The sequence below is a fragment of the Egretta garzetta genome, unplaced genomic scaffold, assembly GCF_000687185.1.
Source record: "Egretta garzetta isolate BGI_Z169 unplaced genomic scaffold, ASM68718v1 scaffold94, whole genome shotgun sequence".
Classification (NCBI taxonomy): Eukaryota; Metazoa; Chordata; class Aves; order Pelecaniformes; family Ardeidae; genus Egretta; species Egretta garzetta.
In genome coordinates, this window is record NW_009259683.1 from 3,995,553 (window position 1) to 4,010,248 (window position 14,696).

General features: G+C 37.8%; 1 protein-coding gene across 2 annotated transcripts in view; it reads left to right on the forward strand.

Moving 5' to 3' along the window:
- The first annotated feature begins 1,247 nt into the window (after nucleotides 1-1,247).
- ANKRD28 (ankyrin repeat domain 28) overlaps nucleotides 1,248-14,696 on the forward strand; it is a 79,233-nt gene continuing 65,784 nt past the window's right edge. For both annotated transcript variants that reach the window (XM_009638644.2, XM_035894053.1), the window contains exons 1-2: nucleotides 1,248-1,563; nucleotides 2,624-2,707. In XM_009638644.2, the coding sequence (XP_009636939.1) occupies nucleotides 1,447-1,563; nucleotides 2,624-2,707 (201 nt within the window). In that variant the 5' untranslated portion in view covers nucleotides 1,248-1,446. The remainder of the gene's footprint in view (nucleotides 1,564-2,623; nucleotides 2,708-14,696) is intronic.

Here is a 14,696-nt window from a genome sequence, read left to right on the forward strand (position 1 = left end):
CCAGCCTGCTGCTGCTGCTGCTCGGTGGGAATGCTGCCGTGGCGGTGGTTTGTGCTCTGCTCCTACAGGCTTCTAATGACCAGCTCGGACAGCTAGGCTTTTTATTTTTTTATTTTTTTTTTATTTTTTTTAAGCTTTGTAAGGCTATCTGCTGATTGTATAATTTGTCAAGGGAAAAAAAACTGATAAGCAGAAGCTCTAACTAAAGAGGAGAATCAGGTTGGCACAGTGACAGATGCTCGGGTAAAGAAGTTGGCTCAGAGAACACGTACGGAGTCTGATTTTTTTTTTTTATTTTTTTTTTCCCCCTTTTTTTTTTCCTTCTCCCCCTCAATCTGAACGAAGACTATCATGGGAACTGCATTCACATGGTGATCAAAAGAAGCACTTGAGTGATGAACTGCTTTTGCAGAAGAAGTCTTAGGCAGTAATTTGAGCTTTTGTGTGCGGTAGCTAGCTTGTTTTGCTGAAGCATTCTTCCTCAACAGTATTTCTGCCGAACGCGTTCCCTGACGGAGAAGCCACAGCTACTGCCCGGTGAAGGAAAAAAAATGAACGCTCCGCATTGCTCGTGTCCCTGATGGAGTAACGCCGTCTGCGTTGCTGTCGTTTGGGGAGGCTGGATTCAACCGGCAATATTATTCAAGGAGTTCATTGTCCCTGTGGTCTGACTCATCGCATGTAAATGTACTGCAGCCGTGCTGTACGTTGCAGATATTTTTCTTGCATGGGAAAGAATTCTTTTCCTCTAAGCAGGTCCTGAATAACTGCTGGAAATGAGATGTGTTTTTCTGGCTGGACTGTTTTTGACATTGAGAAAGGAAGCCGTAGAATGACAGGATGATCAGAAGGCGCGTTTATTTTCAGTCACCAGAAAGCCTGCGACGGATGATTTAAAACTGACCTTGCAGGAGCGGGTATAGCTCCGGCCATCTCTCTCGGGGCAATTGTCCCTTGTTCTGTTCTCAACAGGACGGTGTCCTGTCTTCTGCAACAATGATTTCACTGTGGGGGTAGAAGGACGCTGTGGAAGTTGTGACATTAGCAAAGACAAATTTGCTTGAAAGGACAGCTGTGTGCGGCAGTGAGCGCTGTTCGAATGGAATTGGATCTTGGGATATTTTTATCAGCTGTTCCGTGGTTTCATTATTGTGGTTTCAATGCCTAGAGGGAAATTTTATTTTAAAAAGAACAACTTTTTTTTTTTTTCAGCATCATCTTGAACATCTCAGGGTGTTTAAATCTGAAAAATGAAGTGTAAGGGGGGATTGGAATGTCCTTTTTTAAATGCTAATGCACCAGCAGTAGCACTGGCAAGTTTGTGAGGGCATGTAAAACAGGTGAAAGTATTCCTTCTATGGTCCCCATTGCGATACCTGTGGTCTGGTTCCCCAAATACTCTTGTTGGTGTTTTTTTGTTTGCTTTTGCTTCCTCAAACGGATCGAATGAGTCGAGTCTGTATTGTTGTTTTGGAGGAGGTGGAAGATGATTCTCCCACATTTATTTCCAAATTACCTCAGGAAAATGTATCTTTACGTCCATCGCCCTCTGGAAATGTGCTGGTAAGGCATGTTGTTTGTTGGCATCTTTCCTGCTTATAATACTGTCGCAAATACGAGTAGTAATTTTCCTAACATTAACATGAACACGCATGATGTTGAAACTGGACAAGGTGGTAAAAGCTGCCTGTACTAAAGAGGGGGAAAAAGCTGAAACGTAGTTGTAGAACTAATATTTGCAAGGGCTCTTTCTTTTTCATGTAACCTGTTTATGGTGCAGCAATAACATATTTCAACTCTTGTATAATAGCAGAGGGTTTTTAGAGGGCTTGGTAAACTGTATTTGAAGTAAATGGTTTTTCCCTGTTCCAGTCCTCATTCTTCAATGGTCCATTTATGCAGTACCACTTTAGAAACTGATGTAATCATTGTATTGCAATAATATGCTGTGTTTGAGTATGTAGTGTACATCAAGTGAGGGCAATTCTAAGCTAAAATAAAAAACAGCATAAGTCATAGTCTTGATGTAACTGTTAGGTTTGAGTTACCACTTTCTGGACATGATCAACACTAGGCACTGCTTTTATTGCTTGAATTATTTTATTTTGTCAAGACTGACTTAAATCTTGCTAGCTCAGCAGCTTTTCTTACTTACTAAGAAATCCTGCTATATTTAGTAATAGATGTGTGTGAGTGTGAATTTGTTACCATACTTATCTGATGCACTTTCCTTTCCCACTCTATCTAAACAGGTGAAAAACTTATAGTAACTTTAGTCACTTGCTAATGGGGTTTGTTTGCTTATATTGTATAGAATTTGCAGCACGTCACAACAGCCCTAATTTTATTTTGAGGAGTTCTTCTTTCAGCTGTTACAAGCTAGTCTTCTGGGCCTTTTTTTTTATTATTATATTTTATTGACTTAGGGTATGTTTGTTTGAGGTTTTTAAACTTGGAATTTCTTCAGTTCTACATACTGTTGCTGGTTTCTTTATTTCGCTGCCTGGGATGTTCTATTTTGTCACCATCATCTGTTTGTGTTTTATATCAAAAAGCCATATGTGTATCACTAAAAACTGAAATGGGGTTATATTCTAAGATGTGGGTTTTTTCTTCATTTCAGCCACCGTTGGTTCAAGCTATATTTAATGGAGATCCTGATGAAGTTCGAGCACTGATATTTAAGAAAGAAGATGTTAATTTTCAGGTAAAAAACAAACATCGTTAGCTTTGAATACATTTTAATTTTGTTTTGATACAGCTTTCTGCTGTACTAATCATTTTCAAATTTTGCTAATTCATGAGCTGTACATTTTATTGCTTTCATGTAATAGGCAAAGTAAAGCCCATGCATATACTTCTCCTTCCCAGTATTAAGTTTGGCTTTGTAGATCTGTGTTCATAGTAAAGACCTAATTCTGTATTCCTTTCAAATGTTAGTGCTGCACTGCTTGTGTAACTGAAAAGTTTGTTTATACAGTTGCATCAGACTTTCTAAAAAGTTAGACTGGTTAAGTGTGATGCTATGTAGACTTTGATTCTTTTTAAATTAAATACAGCATATAGTATACATTAGACAATTACAAGAAAATAGTCTGGGGTTTCAGTGGTAGTTCTAATAGCAGGTTTTAAAAAGGGAAGCATAATGATTATATTAGTAAGTAAAAATGAGAAATTGTGTTTATATGTCCTATTTGCAGTGCTGCAAAACCAAACACTGCAGACTTAAAAATTGTACTGAAGTGAAATTGAGTTTGTTCCATTGGGTGAAATTCACTTTGTGTTGAAATTCAAGATTTCAACAGCATGCAGTTACTGTATTTACTTTCTATTAAAATTCTGATACGCATGCTTGACGCTATACAAGATGATATACCATAAACTCTTTCCATTGATTAGAAATTGCTTTGATTATTAAAGAAGACTGGCATAAACCATTTAGGGTTTAACACTATGGGAATGTGTGTAGCTGTTTCTCCTCCAAATGCATCAGAACAAGAGTGATGCTAAAAAGCAGAGGCCAACATCTAGATGCTGTATACATAGTAGTCATGATAATGGTTTACACTTTCTTTTTGAGAGATGTAAACCAAAAGGAAATACATAGTTTGGTATGGGTGTTCTGACATTTAAAAGCATTCTGCAGAGCTTATATCTGACCAATGCCAGCTGAAGTATGAGGGAGCCCTCCATTGTCTTGAAGAGCTTGAACAAGACTGTATAAATAAACTTGCTGTCAAATTTAAAGTTTTGCTTGGTAAGGTTGAAATTTTTTTTTCTCATTTTTCAGTATTTTTGCGTGTTCTTAAGCAAGACTGTATGATGGATTATATAATATCAAAAGACTTAATCTTCTGTTTAGTTATGAGAGCATTAGCTCTGTATCGTTCCAGTCTCTTCATATGTGTGCTCTGGCCACGTTGCCATTTTTTTATTTCTAAAACGTGATTTAGTCTGTATTGTTTCATTTATATTCCTCCACATGTAAGTCAGGTTTATCATTCATAGCTACAGTGCCTTTAAACAAAGTTAGGTTAGTATCTTTCTGCTTTTTTGATTCTCTATTACAAAAGCCACTCACTGTTAGGTTTCAGTATGTCTGTGGTAGTGGTTTGGGCTTGGGTTTTGTTCTATCTCAAGTTTTGTCAAACAGTTGCCCATAAATATGAATTCAGCAGATGTGTTCAAACAGGAAAACATGTAATTGTTTGATGTCTTTGAAGAGGGTTACTTCAGACAGCCAGGTGGTTACAGCAAAGAAAAATACTGTAGGTAGAATATTCAAAATCTGGAGATTTTTACTTCTTTACATCTATTTATTTATTTATTTATTTTGGTGGATACATCTCGCTTTAACAGAACATGTGTGCATATTAGGCTAGTAACACACCCAAGGTGTGCTTAGAACCCGTCAAGAACCAGTATGCTATTTTTTCATAGCCACCTTCTTCAGCATAGGCAGATGCTTATCACACATGACCACTCCTTCCTACCATGGCATTCCTAGTCCTACTACAGTATTTAATATTACATTCACATAAATACACCTTAAAACACTTGTTGGGACTAAATGAGCATGTAAATTCTCCCATTGCTTGGTAGAAATGAAGTAAACTGCCTAGTGTTTTTTTCTTAGTCTGTGTGTGTGGTGTTCTTTTCATTGGGTTTCTCTTTGCTGTATGTGCTTGACTGGAGATAATATACCCCTACATAGTCTAGATCCAAAGTTGTCCCCTTAATTATGTGCTATAAATTGGTGTGGCCAGAAGGGGAGGGAAAAAGTGAAGAAAATGAAGTGATTATGTGTATTTCCTAATAAAGAGAAGGATTGTGATAAACTGTTTTGACTGTTGTGGATTGTATTAGACCAGTGTATATATTGGATTTTTTCCACTTCGCTATCCCAAGTGCTTCAGTACAGTTGTTTGAATTCCAGAGTCATTCCCTCCAATGCCTCTGCAGAGTCATTTCCCCCTCTCAAGAGCAACTAATCATCTTGCAGTTTGTATTCCAATAGTTGAGATTCCTTCCTTCCTCCCATCCCCTGAGCATGGGTTGGACTCCGTAACTGGAGACCTAGCAAGGTTCTGCAAATCAATTTTGCCCAGAAGTGAACTGAAGATAGAGCTGTTGTAGGTCTTTGTCGTGACAATGACAATCATCTAGGAAAGTTGTTACTGTCTTGATGAAATGTGGGCGGTGTTTTCCTTCTGTTTTCATCTAGCTTCATTTACTTTTTTACTTTTGGCGTACATTGTCTTTAAGCAAAATTGGCTTAATACTCTTTTAAAGCTAAGGGAGTTGAGTCGCTGTATTTGGCTTCCTGACTCTAGGCTGTGGTAACTGTTTGATGTTATGGCAATATCTAAAGATTGCACCCAGGCTGGGCTGTATTAGAGCGTTACTCCTAAAACAGATGATGTCTTTTCCCATAGTGTTATATTTAGAAAGATTCTGAGATGGGTGGCCTTTCATAATGTGAGTTACTGTGTGTGACTGTAAGATGAGGTACTGATAGCAAATGGGCTTTTTCAGGAAAGAGGTTGTTCTCTGTTCATGCCACACCAGCCTTCTCGAGTCACAGCCTCAGTCTAGATTTAGAAAGCATGTATTGTATTCCGCTCTGCTGTTGTAATCTTTTGTGAAGAAAGAGCAAATTGAGTGTGTCCCTAGCTGCTTAAACTGTGGTTCAAAAAGGCTTACCTCCTCTGCAAGGTGGAAGTGTGCAGCTTTTTTATAGACAACGCTGGTTTATAGGAACTTTGATCAAATGAATTGTTTGGAAGGTGAACTCTCCTGAGGCTCCAATTAATGGAAAAAAGGGAGGGGAAGGGGTTGCTTCTCCCATTTCCCAAGAAAGCTTGAGAAACTGTAGCTGCTGCTCTCATGAATCAGGCTTAAATCACACATATCGCTTATGTCTAGCTTGATACAGTTTGTTATACACATGGCTCTTGCTCTGCTCAGTATTTGCCTATATATGTGTGTGTGTGTGTATCTATGCATGTTAAAAAATCATTATTATTTCTTGGTACGATCTGAGCTTTTGAAGCTTGGCAGTAAGGAAAATCTTGTGTGATAACTGACACATTTAATCTCTCTTTATTAGTTAATGGGGAACCTCCACACTTCCTGTTCTTGCTGATCAGAGTAGTTTGAATTTTGTGTACTTTTCACCAGTTTTAGCTTACTAAATGATTTCAGCATTGCCTTTTATAAATCAGGATTTGTTTGTTTGTTTTTTAAGATTTGGAGGCCTATTACTATTGCAAACTATGCCATTTCTGTTTGTAACCAAAACTTTTATGATCTGTGTTCAGTTTAAAAGATCATGAAAATGGAATATATTTCATCTCAGCTATGTAAGAATATAATTTTGTGGAGGGAATACCAGCTCACTGTCAAAAATTATATAAAGGCTGCAGATCTAACTACTGAAATGACTGTTCAAAATCAGAACAATTTTTCCGCCTCCTAGACCTATTAGGGTAATATTTCTTGCCATGAAAAATGATACTGCACGTAACCCAATATGCAGTTTTTATAACCCGATTGCACTTGATCTTAGCTGAGGGGATGAACATCCGATCCTCTTTGGAACTGGTGTCAGTGTGCCCCTTGCTCTTCTCATGCTAAAGCCAAACAAGTGCTCTTTTTGGAGGAATCACAAAATCACGCAGATCTTTCCCAATGTTCAGAAGTGCTCACTGCTTCTATTTAAAATAGTGGTATTGATATATGTGATAAGTGATTTAAAGATGAAGCACCTGTATCTTACTACTCATTGTGCTTTGTGAGGTTAAAATCGACTTAAACTGTGAAATGTATTTTAAAGCTGTTTTCTGTGTGAGTTGGTGTGGGGGGGTTTCCAACACAAAATGTAAGATGGGAAAATTAAATTCCACATATTGCACTGAGAACTGCAGCAATCAAGGTTATCTGTGTGATTTATAGAAAGCATACAGATACTAGACTATTGGCTATCTAGCCCAGCTCTTAATTTAATGGCTGTTTTTTGTAGTAAGTAACCAAAAATAAACTAAAAGCTCACCTGTGCTACTATTTGGGAAGAAAGAAAACAAAACAAAACCACAGAACCAAACAAACCCAATGATAGCCCGTAAATCCCAAGCGTTGTTCCTGGGACTGGCAAGGGATATGATCCAGTAGCACCAAAGTGCTAGGTACAAATAGGAGGGCTAAGTGTATGTATCTGACCTCGTTATTTTGAGCAATAAAGTTGCTGCGTGGATGACTGTTGCAGTAGAGATGTGGGCTCCCTTCCCAGTCCTGCCAAGTGTGGGTTTGCATAACTCCTTGTTTGTGTTATTTGCATACTAGGAGAATGTTGCCGGATGTCATTCTAGGATAAGATATGATACCTTATTTGATTATCTGTTAAATTTTGTATTTATATTACTCTGCAGGTCACTGCATAGACTGAAAGAGGAGGAAAATTGGTTTGTTAGTCTAGTAACAAGTCTAGGACGTCTCATACAGCCTTGGGTCTGGGTACCAGGAGAATTAGATTGAGGGTCTGAAATATCCTAGTAATTTAGGAATTAATTATGAAAATGAAAGCACAGTTTAAAAACCAAGAAAAGATTCTTTGTGGTGCTGGTATTGGTCAGCAAGGTCCTAAAAGAGGTTAAATAGAAAAAAATGGGTAATGAATGTATGGTCTCCTGGCTTTCATCTTTATACCTAACTTTGTGGGTTGAACTGTGGGGTACCTGTTTTTTTTTTTTTTAAGCAGACTTGCAAGTGCCATGTAGAACAGGGAAACCTGAATTACTCGGCTGAAATATGGAACATTCTACAAAATTTAGTGGAGTTCAGTGTTCTGATAGTACAAATAAATTCTGTACCTATTTCCTACATTAAAAGAATTTTTAATGTGATTACATTGAAATATCTCTCAATGTAAAGAAGCTTACATAAGTAAATAAGGCCTTCCTTAAAAACAAACAAAAAGCCATAATGTCTAATGAGGTAAAAATAATCTTTAGGAATTTTTTTACCTTTATGTTAATCTCTTTCTGTAGCCAATTATTTTACCAGTGACTAATGTGGATTTTTTTTTTTCTTGATAAAAAGTGTGCATGCATACAAATACAAATGTAAATTCAGGCTGGTTTTAACAGGGAGTGGAAATAAAAACAAAACCAGTGGGCAAAGCTTTGACAGTTTTGCACAGAGATTTGCATGGGCCAGATAAAAGCGATGGGAAGGCAGGTGTGTCCAAGTCTTACTCCTTTCTGCTTCAGGAATACTGTGAGCATTGATCAGAAAAGTGTTGTGCAGTTTCGTAATGGTTTGTGATTTGCTCCACCTGGAGTAGGCTTGCAGGGAAATCATCTTCCAGGCCAATTCACCTGTAACACCTCTTGTTCCTAGGATAAAGCTTCTGGCAATCAGAGCAAAGCTACCGTGTGGCTCTTGTATCTAAACTGGTGAGAATAAATAGTAGTTAAAAGCTAGCATAATGTAGCAACGGCTAAGCGGGAATTGTGCGTAGTTTTTAACTCTTCAAGCTGTGTTTCTGAAGAGGTGAGAAATTACGGGTTTGCTAACTAGTCTGTGTGTCTCAGGCATGTGTCGGACCTGGTGTTGGTAACTATTTTGTCAGGTTCCTTCAGGCAACGTAGACCATTTGCGTGAAGGACTTTGTTGTTGGCAGCTGGAGTTGGCAACAAGAACTTGCACTAACGTATTTGGTACCGTGAGCAGCATCTTGCTGTATTCCCTGGCAGGACAGGCTGTGCAGGCAGCGCTCTTAACTTCTGGTTTGCTGTTTTGAATGTGAGGGAGGAATTAGAAAGACATTCGGAAAATAGTAAAATATTCTGAAGAGCACGATTTATTTATTTTTTTAGTTCTGATCTTAATAGGTAGGACTAGATAATAGAACTTTTCCTTTCTTAGTAGTGGCCATTGCTAGAAAGTTTCAGTCCAGCACACATTTTTCTTTAAAAGCAACAGTCACTTTTTTTTTAAATTGGATCTTTTGCTAATTTCCAGTTGCAGACAAGCATTTAATAAAGACATTGTAATTATTGTCACTTGAACTATCTGGACTGACAGTGTAAATGTGTAGCTGTAATAATATCTTGGAGGAGTGCACAATTTAGACCTGCTAAAAACAGTCTTAAATTTAAGGCCTTCTCTCCAAAAATGTTGTAATATCTTGAGTCTCTAATCACAGCAAAGAAATATTTAGTGAAAAATGGTGACTTTTGATCTATTAATAAAGCATATAGAAGTACTTGCATGTTTTCCCCTATTGCGAACACTTCTTTTTTTCTGAGAGATTTAGAATGAGGACAAATTTTAGTTTCCCATCTTCTATAACGTGCTAGGTATACCTAGTGTGATTCTTAAGATTATAGCTTCAGGTTTTATCAATCAGATCTAGAGAGAAAAATTGTTTTAAAACTGCTTGCTAATTTTCCAGATTATTTATCTATTTAAAATTCTGTTCAACTTTGGAGTTGTTTTTGGTTTGTTTTTTCCCACTAGAAAGGTTTCTGCTTGGTTGACCATTATTTTTAATCTGTTTTTATTTCCATTTTAGAGTGTAGCAGATTTGGGGGATAAACTTACAGGTATTTGTGAGTTTGAAAGACTTCTCAATACGATGAGAACATAGGATGATTTATAACTAACTAACGGGTTTGGTACTAGATGTTTTAATTCAGTTTCATCCTTTGGATTATTAAACACAGTGACCTGCTGTCAGTTTTCCTGCAAATAAGAGCTGTATATTGAAAGGACACCTATGTATGTGTGTGTGCTTATATATATACACATATAAGTTCTCTATAAAATGTGTTTGTATATATATTTAAAAAAATATAGTGGCTTACCTAATGTTAATGACAGTAAGCGTATAACGAATTGACAGTGTGAACAGACCTTTGAAATAACTGTAGGAGGTCGGAGAGGAAATAAAATATTCCTGTATAAACAAATACTAATAATGAGAATCCTTCCAGTAAAAAAACACTGCTGAGAAACACAGGCCTTGACTCACTGCAGCAGCTCCTGCCTGGCAGCCTCTGCCTGCAACCCAGCTTTAGGTGCTGGAGCAAAGAGTCTGAGAAATCTTGTATGGGGCAACTGGGGAGCAGCGAGACCTCGCAGAGAGCAGGTGAAGTCGGGATGGGCATAAATCACAAAACAAGCTGGGTGAGCCTTCAGACACTTCCACTGCTAACTGTTTATTGAAGGATTTTTGTTATCCATCTAAATAACGATAATTACACCTATCTATTACTCAGAACCATTCTCTAATAAGAATTGAGAGCGCTCTTGTAATGAGAGGCATTTTAAATAGTTAATGGCTTTCTTTAATTTGGTATGTTTTCACTTGGCATGAAGTATATGTAAATACATTTTTCATATGTACGGGAGAGAAGAAAATAGTGTATAATCTCAGAGACTAATGTTAGCACTCATCTTCTCCATCCTGTTTGCCCATGGACTATAAATAAAATACAGCTGTAGAACGAGAGCAAGATGTTTCTTTCTCCTTAAACTTTTGCTTGGAGTTTTGTCAGATGTGCATGCTCACGTATTGCGTTCTACTTCTAGATAGTCTCTGTACTAAACTTCCTAAATGTTTCCACCACAAACAGGAACCCCCATTTCCTGTGTGACCAGCCTCATGAAATGATGAGTCATGAGACTTATGAAGTGTTCACTTCATTGAAATTTCTTTGCATCTGAAGAATAGCAGGAAAATCCTATGAGGAATCCTATTTATTGGGAGAGTGTTTGTGGTCCTTTGCAGACAGGAGCAGGTTCTGCGTGATCAGAACTTGCAGCCATGCATCAGTTTTAATGTATCTTGCGTGCAAGAAAATCTGGGAGTTGGTTTTTAGAAGGTCATTATGTGAATAGCACAGGTAAATGTTTGTGGGGTTTTAGTAACAAGATACAAAGTTAGCTGGTAAAACATCTTGCCGCTAAACATGCTCAAGTTTTAATGTGTTTTTAAGGGAGTAGATAAAGTTTAGCACTACCATATGGGAATGTCCAGGGGTTATTTTGGTAAAGAATTAAGTCAGTTCTTAAAAACGTGAATATTCATGTTGTGTGTCTGAAGGGATAAGAAGAAATGTTGCTGCAGGGAATGCAGGGAAGCTTCTCCTATAGGAAAGCTTCTTCCACTTCTAAAGGATGTGATATGAGACAGTTTGCTCCATGGATCTGAAGGTTGACTAATTCCAGAAATGGAGAACTTTGGAGACCTAATTCTTCCGAGTCTTGTGGAAAGTTGCTGGAAGTTGTATATTGTAATATATCCACCAGCTACTCAAAGGAGAATTACATTCATAATATAACAGCTATTTACTGTTACTTAACTTTAATAAACTTGTGGATTTCCTGTTCATTAGTATGGAATGTTTTTCAAGTATGTCATCTGTAATGAATAGTCAAATATCTTACTTCCTTTTTAGTGGTTTAGAGAGTGAATCACATTTTTCAGCCTCAATGTAAAGTGCGTCCAAATGGTGTTGAGTTCCTCTTCTGGTGTAGAAACGGAATGTTTTAAATACAAATCTGTATAATTAGGCATTTTTCTTCAGAATCAAAACTCTTAATGAGAGCATCTTGCCAGTCCAAAGAGCAATAATTCCTTGCTTCATGTTGGTAACACTGCATTTAGCCTGTGCAAATGATATTTTCAGATGTACTGAGTTATCGCTCTCATTGAAGTGATACAAACAAACCTTCACCCAGAGTTATGGGATAATCTAACATCAGCAAATTACTACTTGGTGCAGTGGAATCTGTGGACAGTAGCTCCCAAAGTTACCATCGCAAAGGGTAGGACTCTGAAAAGACCATGCTTACGTGGCATGGTGCTGCCTTGTACAGGTAATGAGAAATACTCTTTAGAGACTTGGTATGAATTAATATTAGTGTGATGTGCTACTCAGGCTAATCTGTCCTCCTAGCACTATGCTAAGATGGATATTCTGTTTGCTAAACTGGGCAAACAAGCTTGGATGTCTGCATAGCAGTGTTTTTACTGTCTTGGCTGTACACTGGATTTGTTTAACAGTAATTGGGGGTTTGACAGACAAGTTTTCTTTCGGTCATTGTTACTTCTTTAACATTGAAAAATTAGCACTGAAGTAGAGAACCATGAATAATTACATGAAATTTAAATCTGTTTCAAGAATTTTGTGTGTTAGTCTCCAGTGTGATTCTTAGTGATGATGATTTTGTAGTTCTTGTCTTATTTGCCACATTACATTTAGTGATTATTACTTAAGATTGTAACCTTCGAAGTGTAACTGGAGTTCTGTGTGTCCTGCTGCTTTTGCAAAAGAAGCTAGAGGCAAGCTCTTGAATAGTTAGAGCTTACTGGGGTTTCTCCTGGCAGTTGCTGTGCCTGTCACGCAAAGGATTGGTATTTGAGAACAGAACATCCCCACTGAAAGAGCAGAGAGAAGGAAGAAGCTCAGTAGACTTAATGTGCATTAACTTCCAACATTGACACAGTCCTTCAAGAATGCATTGCTGGTGATAGCAAGATAGGATTTGAATTTACTGATTATTTGCAGTAACTTCCTGGGTGAAAACTCTATGCGTATGCAACATGCCTTTGAACAAGACAATTTTGTCTTTTTTGCAAGTGGTTAAAGCTATCTTACATATATACTGTGGAATATCTAATGCACCATCGTTTCCTTCGTACAATTTGGCCCTTGTACACAGGCTCTACACAAGGTAGATACACCTTTAAGTTCCTTATATCTACTCTAATAAAGGATGGATATATATCAAAAACTGGGAAAAGAACATGTTTCTCGTTTGTTTGCTACATATTGTAGGGAGGGCTATGCCAGAAATGCCCAAGGAGGAGGGCTCTTGTGGACTGTTGGAGGTTCCAGGCTGTAGGGCCTGGAAAGGCTCATACTGGTGTCAGGTCTGAGGACAAATGAACTGCAAGTTCCATTTGTGGTGAGGGACCTCTGAGTCCTTGCTGAAGAGTATGCCCCAAAAGTTCAGATACAATGTCTGTCTGAAATAAGAATTTTGAGGGGAATTTTCTCAGGCCTGTCTCCAAAATTAGTGGAATTCTGTTCTCTTCTCAGTCTTTGTTAAAGTCCTACTTCATTATCATCCTTCCTGACCATTAATTGCATTTTGGTTTTTATTTGCATGAAATACTCATTATATACATATGTATATATGTAATTATGTTAACTTCTATAAATTACATGATGCTTATTGTCTCAAAGAAGTGCAAATGTCTTGCTTCAGTCACTGCTAGCTCTTCCTATAATGATGGTTATCTTCTAAGCTTATCCCCTATCCACTTAGCCTAAGGAATAGTGCAAATAAAATGCTTAGATCCTAAGGTTACTAGCACTTTTGGAGGGGTTTTGATCCTTGCTAGCAGAGGCTTTCTCTTGGGTTTCTTTTGTGATCAATGTAGAGTCTTTGGTTTTCTGTTCCAGACACAGAATGTTGGGTGGAGGGTTTTTTTTCATTCTTCAGAATAGACACATTCTGTTGGATTATTTTTTTTTATTTATTTTTTTATTTTTTTTGCCTAACAATTTTGTCTCTGTATTAGCATAGATCGTGTTACTCCCTACTTTGAGTCAGGTGTCTGGAATAGTGCAGAGGGAGCTTACCAGACGGACTTTGGCATGCTGCAGCTAGTTGACTTGACTTTACAAAGCTATTTAGCTTAATGTGCACAATCAAAATGTTACAGCCCGCTCCAAGAAGAGGTGCTAACATCAAATACACAACCTGAAAACCGCATCTTTTCCTGTCACCAAGACAGTGCAGTTAGTGAGAGGAATACCTGATTTACATCAGGCATGTCTAGGGTTTTCATTCTAGCGCTAGCCTTTGCAGTGAAAAAGGCAGAAACCTCAGCTTTTCTGAACAAAAGTGTCATTGGCCCGAACGTAATGCGGTGGATTTAAACTGGGATGGAGATGTGCATACCTTACCTAGTGTGGTGTGATCTTTCACTGGAGCATAAACAGAGCCTGTATTGTACTGTCTCCTCTCTTGGCATATTTTCTTATTTGTGTCCTCAAATATTACAGATAGAGGACAGAGTAAGGCGAGGCGGTCACTGTCCCTCATTCAGCCCGCTCCTCGAGCGCGGGCCGGTTTACGTAATGTGCTCCACGTCACTGTACTCTCATTAAGGAAAGTCTGTTGTTTTCACATAATGCTTTATTTTTTTTCAAAAATAGTTTGAGAGTTGTTTAGCATTTTCCTTACCAGCAACTGTATTCCAATTAAAAGCTGGGGGGTATTTCTGCCATACGTACCAGGTAAATGTTTACAAATCATATACGTGGTATTCGGGAAGCGTAAAGGCAAGGGAAAGCTTTTTTTAAGAAGATACTATAGTATCTGGGTTTTTTTAAATATAGCGTAGTTTTGAATGCTATAGAGGTTTGTGGCTGGGTATTTTATTAACTTTAATGTTGGGGTTTTTTGTTGTCCTGTCCGTGTTCCATCTCCTCCCCACCCCCAATGATCTAGTATATTAACAAATAGCCTTGGCCCTGAAAGTTGCTCTGCTTTAATTCCTGAGTTAAAGGAAGGAAAATCCATCCAAAATGTCTCAGCTGTACTGTGAGATCAAGTTTCTCTTATCAAAGGATAGAGAATAGCTCTTTATTTGTTCCATGTTTTGGGCAAGAATTCAG